Here is a 22,147-nt window from a genome sequence, read left to right on the forward strand (position 1 = left end):
TCGTGTCAAAACCTAGACTCAATCACTCTCTCTCACACACATACACACACTCACACTCTCTCTCTCTCTCCCTATTCTTCAATTCCATACTCCATTGTTTTACACCACACGCCATATAGCCCAAGACCTGTTGCACGCGTCATCCAATTCTCGATCTTATATTATTACAATTAAGGATTCGTTTTGTGAACAAGTTAATTTAGTAATTTTTTAATTATTTAACTAAAAAAATAAGTAAAAAAAAATTATATATTTAGAATAATTTTTTGGTTAATTATGAAAAGATGTACAAAAAAATAGAGAAAAAAGAGAATTTTTGACTTTTTAATATAAGTTATTGATTTTTTGATTAAAAAGATAATTTTTTGACTTTTTAACTAAAAAAATAAGTCCCCAAAGAGATTTAGATTACATCACCATCCATATCGCAATATTAACATGCATATTCTTCCATCTTTAGAGAGAAAAAGTGGAAAGAAAGAGAAAAAAAAAAATGAGTCAACAAGATGGAGAAGCAATTCCAGCCGACCATCTGTTCAAAATCGATTTTGTAAATGATCATTGATTTGTACTACAACGTTTTAAATCGATTTTTGTGTGTACTACCTTTGTTTTGTAGTACAACACAGAATAGTATTCCCATTCTTTTAACATGTAGAGTTTGTTTATATTCATCACCTATAAATTTACTTACTCTCCTTTGCTAATTTGCGCACTGAATAATCCCAATTTTGAGAATTTAGTGATTTGATTGAAATACAAAAAGTAGTGGGCTTTTGGGTTTAATTTCTTTTTTTTTTTCTTTTTTTTTTTTCCCTGGAGAGTCTCTGTTTATGTAAATGCAAAGGAAGCCAGAGACCCATCTGGCGGTTCGGTGTTGGTGATGATTTGACCCTTTTGGCGACCTTTTCTGGTTTTTATTTTTTTTCTAAAGATTTCTCAACACATACATTAATTTCGAGAATTACCCAGGTGAGAAATCACTCATGTTTACTCTGTTTCACTTCTTCAAATTCATTATGAGTATATATATATTTTGTTCATGATTGAATTAGAAAAAGGTCAAGACTTTGATCATTCAAATGGGGAACATGGGTGTGGAAGAGTCGAGCCAAATTCAGAGAGAAGAGGTGGCAAATGAGGCGGTGCCAGAGGAAGACGTAAAGAGAACTCCGCCGTGGAGAAAACAGATCACAATCAGAGGAATTATAGCAAGCTTACTGATTGGGATCATTTACAGTGTGATAGTAACGAAGCTCAATCTCACAACAGGACTCGTCCCTAATCTCAACGTCTCGGCAGCTCTTCTTGCCTTTGTGTTCATCAGAACATGGACGAAGCTGCTTCAAAAGGCCGGGATTGTCTCAACTCCGTTCACTCGACAAGAGAATACCATAATTCAGACATGTGCAGTGGCATGTTACAGCATTGCTGTTGGAGGTTCGACATTGAAACTTTTTTGATTGATTGATTGTTCATTTCAATATATGAAATTTGCTAAGTTTTTATCTTTTGGGGATTTGTAGGTGGCTTTGGGTCATACCTGTTGGGATTGAACAAGAAAACATATGAGCAGGCAGGGGTTGATACGGAGGGGAATCCACCAGGGAGCTATAAGGAACCTGGGGTTGGTTGGATGACTGGTTTCCTCTTTGTAGTTAGCTTTGTTGGGCTGTTGGCTCTTGTTCCTCTCCGGAAGGTTAGTTTTTTTGCTTCCATTTTATGTTCTTGTTTGTTACGCAGTTAGATTAATCATTACATTTGCGCAATTTGAAGTAGTTAAATGTAAAAATAATATAATATTTTAAATATAGAAAAAATCATAATAATTCAAAAAAAAAAGATTAATTGTCAAATTGATGTTCTGCAAATTCATTGAAGTTTATTTGGTTGATTTGAGTGAACCTGTGTGTCGTAATGACCTCAAGCTCCGGAAGCAGATAAGAATCTATATTCCAAAAAAAATCATGGCCACAATAACACCATTTTTTGTTTTAAAAAAAAAAAAAAAACATTTACACATAAGTTTTAATTTATGAATTTATATTTCATTAAGTCCTAATTAAAGATTTTAAAATTTTTAAGTCCCATTTAATAGTCGAAATTACTTTTTAAACAATAATAGTTCATCATTTATGATTATCTATAAAAAAAAATACTGATTTAATATTTATTTTAATTTTCAAAATTTTAAAATATCAACTTGTGCAAAGTTTTTTTTCTTTGAAAAAAGTTAAAGAACTGAATTATTTCTTGTGCAAAAATGAAAATTTTTGTATCTATAAAAGACAAATTTTTTTTGTCTTCTGTGTTGTAAGATTGATTTTTGTGTCTATAAAATGAATGAAGAGAAATCAATCTTGCAACACATTTTGGTCTCCTTACACTCATTTACTTATCAACAATGATACATTTCATTCATTTGAGAATACTAATAGATCATTAATAAAGTGAAAATTTAAAAAAAATATTTCATTAATACTAATAGACCATTAATAAAATGAAAATTTAAAAAAAAAAAAAAATTCAAGACTAAAACATTACGTCAGTAAGGAGACTCGCACTTTAGATCTCTCCCAAACATTTTTCTTTACTTATTACAATCAATTAAAATTTCACTTTTCCTCTTTACACTTTTTAATATATCAATTTTATCCCATTTTCAACCGCACCTTCTCTCCTTACGCATCCATTTTCACATATCTCTCTCTCTCTCGCTTTCTCTTCTCCACTTTTCTCTTGTTCTTTCTGCCATTGCCGCTGTCGGCCGCCGCCGTCACCACCTCCGACAGCCACACCCTAACTCTTTATCCATCTCGGACCACCATCCGTGCAACCTTTGACTGCCGCATCCACCACTTCTACTGTCGCGATCTCCTCTCTTTATTTTTTTCTTTCTTTTTTCTTCTTCTCTCCTTGTTGTCGAGATCTCTCTATCGGTGCCGCCATCGTAGCCCCCTACGACAGCCGATCTACAAACATCGCAACCTTACGATCATTGACCCATCTTCATCGCAGCCCTTACCTCTGCAAGCCATTGCAATCGCAACCCATCCACATCATCATCACCATCATCACTGTCGCAGCCTACCACCGTCGCGGCCCCCTCACCATCTGTGATTTCACAACCTCCCACCTCATAATCGCCATCACTACCGTCGCAGCCCACCACCATAGCGGCCCTTCAACCTCTGCGATTTCTTCTTTCAAATCTATGGTTTTGTAGATGATGAAGAAGAAGAAGAAGAAGAAAAAAAAATAAAAAATAAGAGGAGAGGAGAGGAGAGGAAGTCAAAGGAAGAAAGAGTTGATGGGAAGAGAAGGGGAGGCTGGGGGTGTCGGAAAGAGCTGGTGAGAAGAGAAGGACTGATGGTGGCGGCCGACGGTGGATAATGCTCCCGTGGAGATGGAAGGGATGGTTGGAAAGAGAAAATTAGGGTTTTAATTTGTTAGATTTGAGTGCATTTTGGTAATTTTAAGTAGGGATAAAAACATATAATAATGCTTGGGACCCCTTTTTGGGGGTCACCCCCTCCCCGTTTTGTCACGTGGCCGGTGGTGATTGGAGGAGCAGGAAAAAAAGAAAAAAAAAAGAAAATATAACCAATGAGAAAGAGAGGGAGTCAAAGGGGGTGGGGAAAAAAGGGAGATGAATTATTGTTGAAAAACATAATGAAAAAAAAGTAAAAATTGCAGGGTGTAATGAGTTGATTTGGGAAAAGTTAGAGATCATGAAAATTTTGTCATGAAAATGATCATGAAAAATTTATGATTCTTGGATTACCTTGATTAGTGTGTGGTGTTTCATTCTAAATGTAATCTAAGGGTCACGAAACTTTCATGATTATTTTCATGAAAAGTTTTTCATGATACCTAGCATTGCTGAGTTGATTTTGTTGTTTAAGTGGAATTACCCTTAAATGAAGAGAGATGTATGATTGAGAAAATGACCAATAACTTCTATTTTCTTCTTAAAATTACTATTAGGTTTTATCAAATTTTTACATGAACAGTAAGGTCAAGTTTGGGATATGTAAAAAAAATTAAAAAATTATTTAAAAAGTTAAAAAGTTATTCTTATTTATCAAAAGTCAAAAATTACAGTTGCACAACTTTCAATCTTAATTTTTTTTACACACTAATTTATATAATTTTTTAATATATATTTTTTCATAAAAAGTCAAAAAGTTAACCCAAATATTCATATTTTTTCTCTCAATTTTTTAGTCTAAAAAGACAAAAAAATACACTTATTTATGACACCATAAACAACTCCTAAATCTTACTTTTTATAAAATGTCTTTAGAAAGTTTATTGTTTTATAGTGGTGTATGTTATTTCAATTACCCCTTATTTAGGGATTGTTTGGGATGTTCTAAATAAGTGTATTTTTTGTCTTTTTAAATTAAAAAGTTGAGGTTGAAAATATGAATGTTTGGGTTAAATTTTTGACTTCTTATAGAAAAATGTGTATTAAAAAATTATACAAATAAATGTGTAAGGGAAAATTAGTATTGGGAGTTGTGCAGCCGTAATTGTTGACTTTTGGTGAATAGTGATAACTTTTTAACTTTTTGAATAACTTTTTGACTTTTTTACTTTTTTGAGACTTCCCAAACTTGACCTTAATACGAAGAATAATTTTATAAATATTTTTAATTCAATAAAATTATATTTTTTAATTATAAAATATATGATATTATAATAAAAAAGTCATAACCACAAAGAAAAAAACTATCAATAAGTTCTATTTTGTTTTAAAAATTACTATTGAGTTAATATTAATATTAACAAACAAGTCTATTTTTATTTTATTTTATAAATTGTTAAAAAAAAAATCAACTATTCATAATAGTGTGTTTTATTTAAAATTGTATAGTAAAAATATTTTTAATTGTTGAAATTAAATGAATTTTCGTAAACAAAATTTATAAGCATAAGATTCATCCACTATCTCATACATTGTGAAGTATATAAAATTTTCAAAATAATATTTTTGGTAGCACTTTTTAATTTTAATAGAATTTAGACTTTTTAAATTGTTTACGCTACAAAAAATCATAACTTAAAATAACATAAAATGATGCATTTTATATATTTTTTAATCCAATTGTTACTTATGATTTTTAAACATAATATAAATGTTTAAAATTAAAATTATTTGTTAAAATTATTTATAAAATTTATGTTCATATTAAATGAGAAGGGTAAAATTAGGATAAAATACACTACTATGGAGTAATGAATTTTTTTGGAACGTTTTATCACAAATAAGATTTAGCTATTCATATCAAAACTTGATAAATTCAATAGCAATCTTAAGAGCAAAATCAGGCTTATTAGTTATTTTTCCTATAAAATATGTAACATTAATGATTTATCTTGTAATACTAACAACAATGATTGAGACCCTCATTTTTTTGGAGACCTTCACAATCCCTTTTGGATCTCCACTGTTGATGGTGTGGGCTCCACACATGCATGAGTGGGTCCCACACATATATCAATGGTAAAAATTCAAAGAGAGTTATGGGGTCTCCAAAAAATGAAAATCCCATGTATTTTTCTAATATTAATTTAATATTTTGATAAACTCAATCGGTGTAAAATTTTTAAAGTAGAAACCAACTTTACCATATGAAAAACGGGCCAAAAATCAAAATTTCAGTCAACCTCAAATGATCGGTTTAGTTTCCTCGATTTTTCGAACAACACTAATCCCAACCTAGAAGAAAGGGTTTTCATTTCAGACACTTGTTATGGTTTGTTAACTCATGCACTACGTTGTTTGCAGATCATGATAATAGACTACAAACTAACTTACCCTAGTGGAACTGCTACTGCAGTTCTTATCAACGGGTTTCATACAAATAAAGGAGACATGATGGCCAAGTACGTATGCATCATCTTCTTCTCTCATAAACTTTTCGCTTATCAATTACTTGCAAATCTGGACGCAATTCAACTCCTAACTCTTTTTCCAGGAAACAGGTTCATGGGTTCATGAAGTTCTTTTCTATTAGTTTTCTATGGGGTTTCTTTCAATGGTTCTATTCTGGTGGTCCACAATGTGGATTCTCTAACTTCCCTACATTTGGGTTGCAAGCTTGGAGGCAATCGTAAGTACTTAACATTTGTTTTTCAAATTTTTTAGACTTCGGGTTTTTGATCTAAAGATCATCATTCAACCATCCGTAATATATAAGTAATCAAATTTTTGCAGATTTTACTTCGATTTCAGTATGACTTACATTGGAGCAGGAATGATCTGTTCCCATCTTGTGAACTTGTCGTTGCTTCTTGGAGCTGTGCTCTCTTGGGGGATGATGTGGCCGCTGATAAGTTTGCAAAACTGGTACCCCAAAACTTTGCCAGAAAGCAGCATGAAGAGCCTTAATGGTTACAAGGTCTGCAGATGAAATATCTAACTTTCATTTCCATAATCTACAACTTCAAATCTAAATCTAAAATATAACACTTTTAACAATTGCCCCTTGCTTGTCTGTGTTCCAGGTTTTCATTTCTATCGCTCTCATCTTAGGAGATGGACTCTACAATTTTCTCAAGATACTATTTTTTATCTGCCAAAGCATATATGATAGATTGAAGAAAACAAGACCCACAACATGTAAATTAGCAAATCTACTATATATGTCGCCTTTGTTTCTCTAGCGTACATCGTAGAAAAATTCTATACTAACCTAAGTGATTTTTTTTTCCCAGGTGCAGGTTCAGATGGCATGAATCAACCCCTAGATGATCTTCAACGAAATGAAGTATTTGTAAGAGAGAGCATTCCCTTGTGGGTAGCCTGTATTGGCTACTTGTTTTTCTCCATTATCTCCATCATTGTGATCCCACTCATGTTTCCTGAGCTTAAGTGGTATTATGTCCTTGTTGCGTATGTAATTGCACCATCCCTTAGCTTCTGCAACGCTTATGGTGCTGGCCTAACTGATATGAATATGGCCTACAATTATGGAAAAGTGGCCCTCTTTGTGCTTGCCGCCTTGTCTGGGAAGGATCACGGTGTAGTTGCCGGACTTGTTGGATGTGGTCTGATCAAATCGATTGTTTCCATTTCCTCTGATTTGATGCATGATTTCAAGACTGGCCATCTCACCTTCACTTCTCCTCGATCAATGCTTCTTAGCCAAGCCATTGGTACAGCCATAGGTTGTGTCGTTTCTCCTCTTACATTCTTTCTCTTCTACAAGGCTTTTGATGTTGGAAACCCAAATGGCGAATACAAAGCACCTTACGCAATCATATATAGAAACATGGCAATACTGGGCGTCGAAGGTTTCTCTGCCTTGCCCCACCATTGCATGCAACTTTGTTGTGGGTTTTTTGCCTTTGCCATAGTTGCCAACTTGGTAAGAGATTTTTCTCCTAAGAAATTTGGAAAATGGGTTCCACTTCCAATGGCTATGGCCGTGCCTTTCCTAGTTGGGGCTTACTTTGCAATTGATATGTGTGTGGGCAGTTTAATTGTATTCGTGTGGCACAGGCTCAATAACGAGAAGGCTGGTTTGATGGTTCCTGCAATTGCATCAGGCCTGATTTGTGGAGATGGGTTGTGGATTCTCCCATCATCAATCCTTGCTCTGGCCAAGATTCATCCTCCAATCTGCATGAGATTCTCTGCTACAAAGAGCATCTGAGAAATAAGAAAAAAGGTTTAGAGTTCGAATAGGACGACAATGAAGAAATTGTATTAGGGTCAAGAAGAATAAGTAGTTTCAGGAGTAATCAATTATGTATATGCAGTTTTGGTAGAGTCTAGACATGATAGAGATGCCCTGACTCCAAGTAGAAGATAATATAACCGAGAGGGTTTGTCATGATTTTGTGTATCCATAGCTTAAAGTCTTCAACATAGCACAATGCTCATTAGAGTAATGCTATATATATAATAATAAAAAATCATACATAAAATATAAGAAAAATGAGTGGGAGCACTAATTAGTGCTACCACTAATGATGTGGCAGTAAGCCCCACCATGAATGATTTGATGTTTTGGCCTTCATGTTGTATTTTTTTTCCTTTTTTTATTGAGTGTCATGTCATTAGTGGTCCTTTTAGAACTCCAAAATTAGTGGTCTCTATCATTGTTGAAAATATAAATGTACTGTGACTACTGAGGGTTAGATGTTATAGTAGTGATTGGTACCACTAAACCACCACTAATGAGGTGGAAAATCAAAAAAAAAAAAAAAAAAAAAACAAGACATAGCAATATTGGGGCAGTGGGTGGGCCCACTGCCACATCATTAGTGTCACCATTAATTAGTGGTCTCAAGTATTTTTATAGATGTTATGATAGGATTGATCATAAATGTATATTGACATGCTTCTATTGTGATTAAAAAATAAAATAATAAATAAATAAATAAACTTCAGATAATTCATAGCTCCAGTTATGGCTTTCTAATTATATAAGTTTGTTTCCCTTCATTAATTAGACTAAAGTTTCACTATACACATTATAATCTTATAAAATTACATGGGTAAATTACACTTCGAACCCTGCAATTTATACCAAATTCGATTTTGGCCCTTCATTTTTCAATTATAACAGCCAGCACTTACACTTTCGATCAAGTTACATATTGCTCTTCTGTCACTTTCGATCAAGTTACATATCGCTCTTCTGTTAATTTGGTGTTAATAAGATTGACAGAACTTGTCATATAAGCAATACATGACCTTTTTCTTGCCTCTTTTGCATTCGACACTAAAATCTCATTTTTGGTTCTTATATTTTCAACAAAATCTCACTTTATTCCACTTTGAATTTTTGCTAATCTCATCAGTAGTAGATGGACTGAAAGACGACACTATAACTTGACTAAAAGTATAATGGGTTAACTGATATAATCGAAAGTAGAAGGATTAAAGTAAAATTTTAATAAAAATAAAAGTGTGTCAAGTATAATTAACCCAAATTACATTTTCATAAAATTGCTATCAACAAGATGCGTACATCTTACAAAGAGGTTACAGGTTTTGTGGTAGTCCAAAAGATAACAAAACAACCCAATTTATTAGGATAAACCCAAACAAGTCCTAACAATGGGCTCAATTCAAGTAAGGAAACCCATCAAGCTACTTCTATAAAAGGAAAGCATCCTATAGAAAAGAGGTATGCCTCATCTCTACAACTCACACACAAACACTTTACAATTTCTTCATCTATTCTCTTTGATTTAAGATGTCTAACTTTATTATCGGAGTGTCCTCGGTTTGCAACCTTGGTTGGGTAGCGCCAACCATGTTTATCTTTGCAGATCTACGGGATAAAGCTCATCTCTTCGTTTGATCTATTCAACAATCCATGTGAAAGAATCTTGTATGTGTCACAATTGGCATTGCCTGTGGGCAAAACCAAAAGGAATTCAATGAAGAAGACAACAAACACCACCGCTCAAATCATTGTTACACATTACTTCTGATTGCAGGTTTATTAATTTGGCATCTTTCCATCTTGGAAACAGTTTTGGATGACCTAATAAAAAAAAAAAAAAAAAAAAAAAAGCTTTCAAACAACATAGTGTTGATTGATTATAATTGGGTATTGATTCTCTCTCTCTAAAAATATTTATATTGTTGCATAGTATTGTTTCCTATGAACTAACTTTTATCACCTACCTTCTCGTGGAGCACTCTAATGGATACAAAAAATTTGTCAACATTATATATATATATATATATATATATATCTGTGTGAGTGATTTTCTGATCACACTGCCCGTTTAGTAATCAGCTAGAGAGCACCGGCAGAATAGATGGCTTCAGCTAACCTGTAACAGAAAGAAAAGGCTTCGGCGGTGGCTCTTCTACCCGGGGGCACTCCGACGATCAAGTCAGTATATCTCCCAAAGATATTCAAGTGCTAAACTCACTACTCAAAGCATAAAACTGCGTACCTTAGACCCACGGGGGTGCCTCTCTTTTATAGTTACCTTAATCCTAGTCTTACTAGAAGCCTGACTTCTATGGACTCCAACTCAGTACTTACTTTGGACTCCTCAAGAGATAAAGATAAACTCCCTAAGAGATTTATCCTCATCTTGAGTAAGTCTCCTCTTCATTCTAGGACTTCTTGTCCCTTATCCGTTTATCTCGGGTTCCGATATCTTCGAAGATAACCTCGGCCTTTCCGAGATCATCTCGACGTCGTGACCAGGACACGTGGCACATCGGCTGACACGTTGGCGTCACTTTGCCATGTGTTGGTACTTAGAAAATATATCCCCACAACTGCCCCCTAGGTTCTATTACCTCGGCATTCTGAGGTGATGGAACCTATATCATTCCGTTTATCTAGTACGTCGGTTTTCAGTATCTCAGCCTGGATCATTCATTTCAGGCCGACATGCTTTCCCTAAAAAATCAAGATTTTTAAGGACCTTCTCACGCGCATGAGCTGTCATGCACTTCAACTCAACCGTTTTAGCCACGCGTTTCCCTCTTACTGGTCCGTACACGTGACGCGCCTATTAGCCGCCTCTTTCTTCATATGCGCCGTCTGACGCCCTCGTTCTTCTAGGCGTATTGATTGCTTTTGCCACCATTTCTGTTTAATCAAAAACTTTTTCTCTTTTTTCCGTCTCTTCACTTTTTCATTCGAATCTCCTGCTATCTCTCTCTAGCTTTTTCTCTCTCTAAACTCTTTCTTTCGAATCCGCCATTGCTCAAGCTCCAAGCTCTGCAATTGTCTTCCGTTCTTTCTTTCTGTGAAGCTTTCGCTTCTCCGTTACTCCTGCAACCTTTGTCTGACTTCAGCAATTTTCATACCGGCTTCACTCTTTTCTGGTAAGCTACTGTTCCTTTCGTTTTCAATACTGTTGATATTCTTCATTACTTGTGCCCTTTAATGCATCTGTTGAAACTTTTAATTTTTGTGATTCATACACCTGAATGTGTCGACTTCGCTTTATGCTTATGCCCTAAATACATGTACTGTTCATAGTTCTTCTTGCACGCCTTACCACTGTTCTTGGCCTTCAACCCTTTGTATTCTTCATGTTCTTGATAGTCCATCTTTGTTCTTGATTCTAAAACTTCGTATTTGTTTTCTGTTTTTTGTGTCTTGCCAGATCTGTGCCTTTGATCGTCATCTTGATAGCTTTAGGTTTGGGATTTGTTTGTAGAACCCACATTTTTAGGGAAAAACTGAAACATTCCTTACAAATTTCTGTACCAGCCCAAACCTAGGTCTTTGCTGAGGTCCCATCAATAAGAAACATCTTTCTGAATTTCAACCCTTCTAATTCAAGCCGATATCATGGGTATGTGGAGACATAGGGTAGATACCTCGACCAAACTTGAGTACTTTAGGCAAGAGTTCTCCATTCCTGCCAATGTCCACCTGAGACTGGCTGGGGATGATGACTCCATCATGCCTATAAAAAACGCCATGCCCCTTCCCATTGTAGTTTTTACTGAGTGCGGACTCCGGCTCCCACTCAACATCCTTTTTCGCGAGATTCTTCATTATTATAAGTTGAACCCCATCCAACTGGCAATCAACTCTTATCGAGTGATTTTTGGTATTATCGCCTTAGCCAAACAAGAAAACGTTAGGATCACCCTAGCCGACATACAGTATTGTTACACCATGTGTGCCCTTAACTTGAAAGAAAAAGGCTTCATTTATTATCTTAAGCCGAGGTCTTCAGAATTCAAAATCATAACCGACCTCCCAGACTCCAACAAGGGGGCTGGAGATGACTATCTCATTACCTCGGGAAATTGGGAGTTTGCTCCAGACGAGGATATCCATCTCTACCCTTTTCCCCGATCTGTTTTAGAGGACAAGGGTAAGAGCCCAGTATTTAGCTTTGCCTGTTTTCTTTCAAAGTCTTAAATACTTTGTCTGTTTCTGACGTCTGTTCTCCTTGCAGCTGTTCGTCAGCCACCAAAAATTTTTTGCCAATCCTTTGTTCCCAGCAAGGATTTAAAGAAATTACTGGACCTGCCAGTTCAGAAGCGAAAGGCACCCCTGCTTCTCAACTTCATTCCAACATGCAAATCAGCTCTCCCCGACGTCTCCAGGAAAAAGAAGAAAAAGAGCTTATCTCCTCCCTCTGTTACAACTCTTCCAGTTGCATCAACATTACGAATAGACCAAGGATCAACCTCTGATCCAGCAGAACAGCCGTCGATCTCAGCTCCATACCTCATTCCACCGTCCCAAAAAAAGCGTCACCGACGTCTTGTTCTTACAGCTGAGATGGGTCGCGCAAAGCCAGTTGCTGAAAACCTCCTAGCCAACATTCCATCATCCATTGACGAACAACCAACACAAACCCAACCTCCAACAAAACCAAAAAGAATTAAGAAAGCTCAACCGAAGGCAAAAGTGACTCAGGTTGAGACTGAGGACACTTTGCCAGCCCCAAAACTGGCTCCAAGTCAGAAAACTGCCTCTGTCCCTTCGAAGAGGTCTACCGAAGTACCTCCTTCCGAATCCTCCAAATCAAAAAGGCCGAGGTCATCTGCAACGACTTCGGGGTCAAAGAAACCAGATGCCCCCTGGGCCCCCGAAATCACCCTAGAGGATAAGCCCGTAATGGCAAGTGACAGCGCCGACGATATCAATGTCGGCGTTGCACTCAGTACCGCTCTACTTCTCCCAGGTGACCTGGAGCGAAACGCCGAATATAGCGAGTATGAGAACTATGCCTTAATGTTGCAGCACTCTGTACAGGTAAACGTCTTCTACTTGGTAAATTTTTGTTTCTCTTTATTTCACACTTTGAATATTCTTTAATACCTCTGTTTTCTTTCAGGCCATCCAGCATGCCCACTCTTTCTCAATGCAGTCTTTTGAGAACAAGGAGAGGCTTGCCGAGATGAAGAGGGAGGTCTCCAGCCTCCAAAAGATCAACAAAGGCCTCCAGTAAAAAATGAAGGAGCTGGAAGACCAAGCTGAGGAAGCCATCAAGGCTCAAACCGAAGCCGACGAAAAGGCTGAGGCTGCTGAGGCCATTAGGAAAGTGGCCGAATCGCAAAGGAGAGAGGCCGAGGAAAAAAATGGCCCAAGCAAAAAAAGAGCTTCAGGAGGCCCTGGCCACCAAAGAAGCTGAAATCAAATACGCTGACGAAAAGGCGTACTCACAGGGTATAGCCGACGTTACTGAGGCCTACGAAAAACAAGTGAAGGAGGCATGCAACAAGGGTTTCACCCTTGGTTGGATGTCCCTTCTTAAAAAGCTTAATGTTCCTGATGATTTTCCATTGCGGAAGGTCGACGCCATTCCCTTGCCATTTCCTCCAGCCCCAACTCTGAGTAAAGATGTCGGCGAATCTGATACTGAGGATGAGGCCGAGGAGGAAGAGGATGAGGCCGAGGAGGAAGAGGAAGAGGCTTTAATTAGAAAATCAAAAGATGCTGACGGGGCCAAGTCCCCTCTTCAGAATAAGCAAGTCCTAGACTTGACTCAAGATGAAGAAGGCGATGAGGTTGTCCAAGAAGCTGTTCCCGACATCGCTCCAGCCGACATCCTTTCTGTGGTCAAGACTGTTGAAGAAACTCTTCAAGAAATCGACGCCGAGATAGTGGCAGAGAAGGAGGCTGAGGTGGTATCCGATCTTCAAATTCAACAATCTGGAGGAAAGAAGCCTTAGTTTTATGTTCTTCTTTTGCTTACTTGTATTTTGTTGCTTTTTGGAACAATGTATGTTTTTTGTGTGGCCGATGTGCCCTTTGGTGAATGAATATAACTTTTCTTTTCTACGTGCTTGCATTCCTGTCTTCTCTATTTTGTCTTTGCATGATTCTATACTTGGAATATCTTGCATATGTATACTCTTCCTCCTTTGTGTAGCCTTCTCGGGGTGACACACATCGGTTATGCCAACCGATGATCTACCTCGGCAAGTTTTTGTCTCTGGTTTTAACTTCAACTTGTAAATTGCTACAAATTTCAACAAGTGAAGATAAACAATTATACCGGCTTAACTTCAACTTGTAAATTGCTACAAATTTCAACAAGTGAAGATAAACAATTATCTCGGCTTAACTTCAACTTGTAAATTGCTACAAATTTCAACAAGCGTTAAGCATTACTTCAGTTTAACTTCAACTTGTAAATTGCTACAAATTTCAACAAGTGAAGATAAACAATTATCTCGGCTTAACTTCAACTTGTAAATTGCTACAAATTTCAACAAGTGTTAAGCATTACTTCAGTTTAACTTCAATTTGTAAATTGCTACAAATTTCAACAAGCGTTAAGCATTACTTCAGTTTAACTTCAATTTGTAAATTGCTACAAATTTCAACAAGCGTTAAGCATTACTTCAGTTTAACTTCAACTTGTAAATTGCTACAAATTTCAACAAGTGAAGATAAACAATTATCTCGGCTTAATTTCAACTTGTAAATTGCTACAAATTTCAACAAGCGTTAAGCATTACTTCAGTTTAACTTCAACTTGTAAATTGCTACAAATTTCAACAAGTGAAGATAAACAATTATCTCAGCTTAACTTCAACTTGTAAATTGCTACAAATTTCAACAAGCGTTAAGCATTACTTCAGTTTAACTTCAACTTGTAAATTGCTACAAATTTCAACAAGCGTTAAGCATTACTTCAGTTTAACTTCAACTTGTAAATTGCTACAAATTTCAACAAGCGTTAAGAATTACTTCAGTTTAACTTCAACTTGTAAATTGTTACAAATTTCAACAAGCGTTAAGCATTACTGTCTTTTCTCTGCCCTCAATGTGAACCTGAGTTCCACTTGGGTTCTCATTATTCAGAAATAATCATTATGTATCTTTTATCAATTCACAAGTCTTTGGAGAATCTTGCTTAAAATTTTATTGATGATGTCGGTAAAAAATAACAAGGAACATCTTAATGATTGAAAAATTTCAAATTACAAGTGTTCCAGGGTCTTGGCAATGCTTTGCCCTCATTGTCTTCAAGCCGGTATGCTCCATTGCCCAATACCGAAGTGATTTTGTAGGGTCCTTCCCAGTTTGGGCCAAGCTTGCCCTCTCTAGGATCCTTCTCGTTGCCAACAACTTTTCTTAGGACTAGGTCGCCGACTTAAAAATCCCTTGGATTGACCTTATTGTAAGCTCTAGCAAGCTGCTGCTGGTATGCTGCGAGCTGAATTGCAGCTTTCTCTCTTCTTTCTTCTAAGAGATCTAGATCTCGGGCTAGAAGTATGTCATTAGTCCCATTCTCTACTCCCTGGGTTCTGATCCCTGGGATGCCGATCTCCAGTGGGATAACTGCTTCTGTGCTGTAAGCCATGGCAAAGGGGGTTTCCCCTGTTGATCTTTTCGGCGTAGTCCGATATGCCCAGAGTACATTGGCCAACTCGTCCACCCACTTTCCTTTTGCTGCCTGCAGCCTCTTCTTTATCCCATCCAAAATTACTTGGTTGGATGCTTCTGTTTGCCCATTGCTTTGGGGAAAACTTGGTGTTGAAAATTAATTCTTTATCTTGAATTTTGCACAGAAGTTCTTGATGAGTTTGCTGTCAAACTGCGTTCCGTTGTCGGCAACTATTGCTCTTGGAATGCCAAATCTGGTGATGATGTTTCTCTATATGAAGTTCTTGACGTCCACATCTCGGATTTTGGCAAGAGGTTCTGCTTCTATCCACTTCGTGAAGTAATCTGTTGCTACCAGCAAGTACTTCCTTTGCCCAGTTGCTTGGGGCAATTGCCCAATGAGGTCCATGCCCCATTGGGCAAATGGCCATGGACTAGATACAGGGTTCAGGTCAGCAGCTGGCTGATGTATCAAAAGTGCGAACCTTTGGCATTGTTCACACTTCTTCACGTAGGCTTCTGCATCTTTTTGAATGTAGGGCCACCAATACCCCTGGGTAATGGCCCTGTGAGCTAGTGATCTGCCCCCAGTGTGGCTTCCACAGATCCCTTCATGAATTTCATATAGAAAATCTTCAACCTGCAAAGGGTGTACGCACCTTAAAAGGGGTCCAGTGAAGGACCTTCTGTAGAGATGTCCGTCTGCTGTCAGATTGAATCTTGCCGACTTCAATCTGACCTTGTGCGCTTCCTTATGGTCTTCTGGCAGCTTTCCATCTTTCAGGAATGCAACGATTGCATCCATCCAGCTTGGTCCCAAGTCCACACACATTGCTTCTTGTTCTGCGATCGGCTGTTTTATGCTCGGGCTTGACAAATAGTCAATCATTATTGTCCTTGTTTTTCCAGTTTGCATTGAGCTCGCCAAGTTGGCCAACGCGTCGGCGTGGTTGTTATCATCTCGGCTGACTTGAAGAAGTCGGCAGTTGCGAAACAAGGCTGCCAGCCTGATGACTTCCTTTGTGTATGCCGACATCCTCTCATCTCAGGTTGCAAACTCTCATATTGTTTGATTTACTATAAGTTGAGAATCACAAAAAATTATTACTTCATCTGCTTCTACTGCCACTGCCAGCTTTAGTCCTACAATCAATGCTTCGTATTTTGCCTCATTGTTTGAGGCCTTGAACCCTAATCGAATAGATTGTTCCAATATCTCCCCATCAGGGGATATCAACACTACTCCTGCCCCCGCTCCTTGCCGGTTTGAGCTCCCATCGACAAACAGGCAAAAGGAGTCGCCGATGTAAATGCTGTAGGGTCTGAGTTTTTCTTTTCCTTGTTCTATTGCCTTTGGTTGGGCTTCTCTTTGTTTGTTTGGACATTGTTCATCTTGGCTCAACAGAGCCCGATGTTCGATGGATTCTGGCGTGAATTCCGCTACGAAGTCGACCAAAACTTGGCCCTTAATTGCTGTTCTTGGTCTGAACTCCAGGTCATACTGGCCCAAGGCCACTGCCCATCTTGCTATTCGTCCAGTTAAGTCTCCTTGTTGTAACAAAGACTTCAGCGGGTGCTCTATTAGCACTATAATCTTGTGCGCTTGAAAGTAATGGTTCAACTTCTTTGAAGTCATTATTAAGGCCAGCATTAATTTCTCTAGTGGTAGGTACCTTGTTTCTGCATCGACTAGGGTTTTGCTTACATAACAAACAGCCTTTTGCTCCCCTTTTTCCTCTCGGATTAGCACTGCACTTACTGCATGTTCTGAAACTGCCAAATACAAAAACAGTTCTTCTCCAGGTTCAGGTGTTAAGAAGACTGGAGCCGTGGTAAGATATTTTTTTAGGTCGGCCAAAGTGGCCTCACATTTCTCAGTTCATAGGAAGTCCGTGGCCTTCTTCACCAGGTTAAAGAAGGGTTTACATTTGTCTGAGCTTCTGCTGATGAACCTGTTTAGGGCCGTGGCCCTTCCAGTTAGCATCTGCACCTGTTTTGCCGATGTCGGACTTTTCAACTCTAGGATGGCCTTGATTTGATCTGGGCTGGCCTCAATGCCCTTTCTTGTTACCAGGTACCCCAGAAACTTACCTGATCCAACCCCAAATGCGCACTTCGATGCGTTGAGTCGGAGCTGATATGTTTTGAGAATATCAAAGACCTTTTTTAGGTCGGCAAGATGACCCTTAGGTTCCTTGGTCTTCACGACCATGTCATCGATGTAGACTTCTACTGTTCGGCCAATCAGGTGCTTGAACATTTTGGTTACCAACCTTTGGTAAGTTGCTCCTGCGTTTTTCAACCCAAAAAGCATTACCCTGCAACGGTACAGGCCTTTTGGGGTGATAAATGCGATTTTTTCTTCATCTGGGGGGTACATGGCAATCTGGTGGTACCCCCTGTAGGCATCTAGAAAGTTCATTCTTCCATACCATGAAGTTGCATATACTAGCTGGTCAATCTTGGGCAGAGGGAAGCTGTCTTTGGGGCAAGCTTTGTTGAGGCTGGTGAAGTCTACACAGACCCTCCACTTACCGTTCTTCTTTTTTACCACCACTGTGTTGGATAGCCATGTTGGGTAGTGTACTTCTCTAATGGCCCTGGCCTCCAGAAGTCTATCTACTTCTTCTTCTACTGCTTCGACGTGTATCAGCGTTGGTCTTCTGGCTCGCTGAATTACAGGTTTGGCCGACCTGTCAACATTTAGTTCGTGGCAAGTGACCTCGGGGCCAATGCTAGACATTTCGTAAGGTGTCCAAGCGAACACCTCCATATTTGCTCTTAAAAATGTTTCCAACTCTTTTTCCTCTTCTTCGGCTAAGCCCAAGCCGAGAAGAAAGAAGCGTTCTTCATCTCTATCCTGGAAGAGGATCTTCTTTAGCGCCTCTTCGCTCTTCTCGGCTGGTTCTTTGCCGACGTCTTCTAGGACTTCCACGTCCTTATCTTCAATTTCTTCCTTCTCTGGCTCTCGAATGTTGCAGGTGGATTTCATTGCTACCATGGAGCAATTCTTTGCCTGCAGTTGATCGCCTCTAACTTCTTCTATCCCATGCTCTGTTGGGAATCGCAGTAGTTGATGCAGTGTTGAGGGAACTGCCCCCATTGCAAGCAGCCATGGCCTTTCCAAGATGATGTTGTATGGCGAAGGCGTGTCAATTACCACGAATTCTGTCTTGATCTTTTTAGTGCCAGCTTGTACTTCCAAGCTTGTTGCGCCCAGTGGCCACGTCGGCGTTCCATTGAAGCCGACCATCGGGCCGTTGGATTGCTCCAAGTTATCAGGATGAAGGCCCAGTTCCTTGTAACATCTAACATACATGATGTCGCAAGAGCTGCCTTGATCAATCAAGATGCGTTTCACTTGGCACTCCCCAACCTGGAGGGATACTGCCAAGGCATCATAATGTGGATGCTGGACCATCTCTAGGTCGGCTTCAGTAAAATCTATCGTCGGTCTCTGGCATTCTTCAGGCCGAGGTCTTTTGTGACTGACCTGGTTTATGTGCTGTAGGCGTTTTACCCTCTGAGTCTCCCCTCGTATGTCGTTTTCGTTCACTTTTGAGTGAATTACATTAACCACCCGTGGTCCTCCTACCTGTGGTTGCTATGCTGGGGGTGGCGGAGCTGCTGGTGCTTGAGGCAATCTTGCATGTTCTTCCCTTGTCCTGGCCTCATCGACAAGGTCCCTCAGATGGCCTTACCTCACAAAGTCTTCTAGGTGTGCTTTTAGGGCTCTGCAACCCTGAGTTGGGTGCCCTTCTTCATTGTGGTAAGCAAAACGCCTACCCACGTTTCTTCCCATAAATTCCCCTGGTATTCTTGTTGGTCCTCTAAAATAGGGTTGGTTTCGTATTTGATCCAGGACTTTGTGGATCGGGACTCGGAATATAGTCATTACTGCCTGTTTAGCCCTCAATTCCGTTTCTTATTTGATCGGTCCATTGTTACCTCGGCTTCGCTTCGGCGAGCCGTTCCCTTTCTCCTGTTTTGTCTCTTTGTTTCCCGACGTATCCTCCTCGGCTCTAGCGTACTTTTCGATTCTCGCCATGAGTTCTTCCATGCTTTTTGGCAATGTCTTGGCCAAAGACTTCCGTAGTGGGCAGTCATCTTTCAGGCCTTTTTGAACGACACGACTGCCACCTCTTGATTGCATTCGGGTATTCGATTGAACACCTCGTAGTACCTTTTTGCGTAGGCCCTAAGGCTTTCATCCTTGGTGATTTTTAAAGCCATCAGTGCGTCGACCCTCAAGGGCTGTAGTTTGTTCGTCACAAACTTGGCCACAAACATCTCGGCCAGGCCTTCCCAAGTCTTTACGCTTCCCTTCGGTAGTTTATGGAACCAATCTGATGCAATTTTCCCGAAGAATGAGGGAAATACTTTGTAGACCAATGGCTCGTTCCCGCTGTATAATGCCATTGAATTCAGGTATAGTCCAACGTGAAAGTTGGGATCTGACTTTCCATAATATATTTGGAACCTCAGCATACTGAATCTCTTTGGTGCTTGAAATTTATCTAGTTCCACCGAGAATGGTGTCTTCGGCTTAACCGGGGAAGTTACCTCGGCTTCAGCATTCTGTTGCTTCCTCTTGAGGTAATCTCTCAAGTCTTCTTTACTCCTCCCTAGAGCTCGGCTATCTCTGGACTTCAATCTCTTCGGCATACTACTTTCGACCTCCTGGTGGGCTCGTTTTGATCTCTCCCCACGTGTTGTGTCAAAGCAGAGCGCCTGCCCTTGAACATGCCGATGTTCTTTGGGCTCCGGATCTTTCATGTGATACGTTCTTCGGGACTCCTCTCGTCTCAGCTCCTCTCGTCCGCCTTCCCTAGAAGGTCGGTGAGAGTGCCTTCCGCTCCTGGTGTGCTGAGGGACTTCGGGGATTGTTCTTCTTCCTCTCTTCTAGGTATTAGTTGCTGGCATCGGCGTATCCTGCAACGGGTATGGTGGCTGCATGACATTGTTTTGCATCATGAAGTTGACCACTGACTGTAGGTCTGCCAACTTGTTTGCCAAGTCTTTTACTTCCTTATCCCTCCGTAGGCACCTATCCCTCCATACCTGAAGGTTATCTTCGTTATAGTACTTGCTTTGGTCTGTCCTCTTCGAAGTGTCGCCCTCCTGGCCGACATCTTTCTCTCCGTGGCCCTGGTCATGAGTTTCTGCATTGTGGTTGTCTCCTTCAATGTCAAGGTCAATTGGTCTGCCACTCCCAGCAGGAGTGTCGCCCCCAATGTTTTTCTTCTGTTCGTTATTGGCCATCTATTCTTCTAAGTTCCCACAGACGGCGCCAAATTGTGTGAGTGATTTTCTGATCACACTACCCGTTTAGTAATCAGCTAGAGAGCACCGGCAGAATAGATGGCTTCAGCTAACCTATAACAGAAAGAAAAGGCTTCGGCGGTGGCTCTTCCACCCGGGGGCACTCCGACGAACAAGTCAGTATATCTCCCAAAGATATTCAAGTGCTAAACTCACTACTCAAAGCATAAAATTGCGTACCTTAGACCCACAGGGGTGCCTCTCTTTTATAGTTACCTTAATCCTAGTCCCACTAGAAGCCTGACTTCTATGGACTCCAACTCAGTACTTACTTTGGACTCCTTAAGAGATAAAGATAAACTCCCTAAGAGATTTATCCTCATCTTGACTAAGTCTCCTCTTCATTCTAGGACTTTTTGTCCCTTATCCGTTTATCTCGGATTCCAATATCTTCGGAGATAACCTCGGCTGACACGTCGGCGTCACCTTGCCATGTGTTGGTACTTAGAAAATATATCCCCACAATATCTAACTAGATAAATTGGACAACGTGGTAATATTTTAACTAGCTGATCAATTATTTCGACAAACTGAAAAGCAAAAGTGTCGAGACCCAAATGGAAACCCTGCCGAAGTGGTGCTCTGCCTAAAGAAGTTGTTCAGTGATACGCCTCTGCTTTCGAAGTTGTTCGGCGACGCCACTCTAATGAAATTGTTTAGCAATAGTAAATAACCGAACAGCCAAGTTGCCAAACTTTCAACAAAGTCGAACACCAAAGTATTTGTGTTGGTAATAGTATTGCAAGTGCAATGAAGTGTTCTCAGCACAACTAAAAAGAGTTGCCGGTCAAGCATTTCGGCAAACAAAGAGCCAACAGTAGTTGCTGACCAATTGGTTTCAGCAAACAAACGATGAAGTGTCGCCAACCAAAACGTTTCAACCAAGAAAGAAACTAAGTGTCGCGGAAATGTTTCGGTAAACCAAGGAAGTTACCAAGTTGCCAACCAAGTGTTTCGATAAGCCAAACAATCGAGAGGTTGCCGACCAAGAATTTCGGTAAGCCAAACAACCGAAAGGTTGCCGACTAAGTGTTTCGGTAACCCAAACGATCGAAAAGAGTTGTCGACCCACTTATCTCGGCCGTCAAAGTTATCGTAGTTATGAATGGACCATTTCTCTAATATATGCCTATATATGTATATAAATATCCAAGAGTTCATTGAAATATTTACTTAAGATCAGCATCCGAATAATCCCCGAGCAATTTCCACATCGAGAAGTAAGTTGGCACCAATCATTCATCGCCAAATTCAAATTCAAAGCCCATTGTGAGCCTCACCAAGCTCTTTTGCCAAGCCGATCCTCCGCCAAGCACACTCCTCCACCGAGCACATTCTGCAAAGAGCACTTATTATAGAACACCTTCCTTCAGCTGACCACACTTTTACCGAGGACAAGAACCGAACAATATAAAAAAAAAACAAAAACAAAAATAAAAAAACAAGTAACACAATCTTATCTTATTTTGTGTCAACCTTCGGCGGTGCAATGACATCCAAACACAGGTGGAATGAGGCGTATAAAT

At 39.4% G+C, this 22,147-nt stretch overlaps 2 protein-coding genes across 2 annotated transcripts; both read left to right on the forward strand.

The window, feature by feature from the left end:
- The first annotated feature begins 452 nt into the window (after positions 1-452).
- Positions 453-7,949, forward strand: LOC114317610 (metal-nicotianamine transporter YSL2-like). Its single transcript, XM_082884778.1, has 8 exons — positions 453-972; positions 1,056-1,440; positions 1,527-1,699; positions 5,795-5,892; positions 5,985-6,119; positions 6,224-6,407; positions 6,514-6,628; positions 6,724-7,949. Exons 2-8 carry the CDS (start codon positions 1,083-1,085, stop codon positions 7,662-7,664), a joined length of 2,004 nt encoding a protein of 667 aa, XP_082740904.1. The 5' UTR covers positions 453-972; positions 1,056-1,082; the 3' UTR covers positions 7,665-7,949.
- Positions 7,950-9,297: 1,348 nt separating this feature from the next.
- On the forward strand, positions 9,298-13,743 carry LOC145789181 (uncharacterized). Its single transcript, XM_082884780.1, has 2 exons — positions 9,298-12,716; positions 12,799-13,743. Exon 2 carries the CDS (start codon positions 13,043-13,045, stop codon positions 13,634-13,636), a length of 594 nt encoding a protein of 197 aa, XP_082740906.1. The 5' UTR covers positions 9,298-12,716; positions 12,799-13,042; the 3' UTR covers positions 13,637-13,743.
- Positions 13,744-22,147: the final 8,404 nt, after the last annotated feature.

Source organism: Camellia sinensis, chromosome 1 (assembly GCF_055761805.1).
Source record: "Camellia sinensis isolate YWXY chromosome 1, ASM5576180v1, whole genome shotgun sequence".
Lineage (NCBI taxonomy): Eukaryota > Viridiplantae > Streptophyta > Magnoliopsida > Ericales > Theaceae > Camellia > Camellia sinensis.

What these genes read in the sequence shown, in the direction of transcription:
- LOC145789181 (XM_082884780.1), top strand. Translation starts at nt 13,043, where the DNA reads ATGGCCCAAGCAAAAAAAGAGCTTCAGGAGGCCCTGGCCACCAAAGAA.
- LOC114317610 (XM_082884778.1), top strand. Translation starts at nt 1,083, where the DNA reads ATGGGGAACATGGGTGTGGAAGAGTCGAGCCAAATTCAGAGAGAAGAG. An exon ending in CTCTTGTTCCTCTCCGGAAG is followed by an intron (nt 1,700 to 5,794) that starts GTTAGTTTTTTT and finishes CGTTGTTTGCAG; the next exon opens with ATCATGATAATAGACTACAA. An exon ending in TTGCAAGCTTGGAGGCAATC is followed by an intron (nt 6,120 to 6,223) that starts GTAAGTACTTAA and finishes AAATTTTTGCAG; the next exon opens with ATTTTACTTCGATTTCAGTA.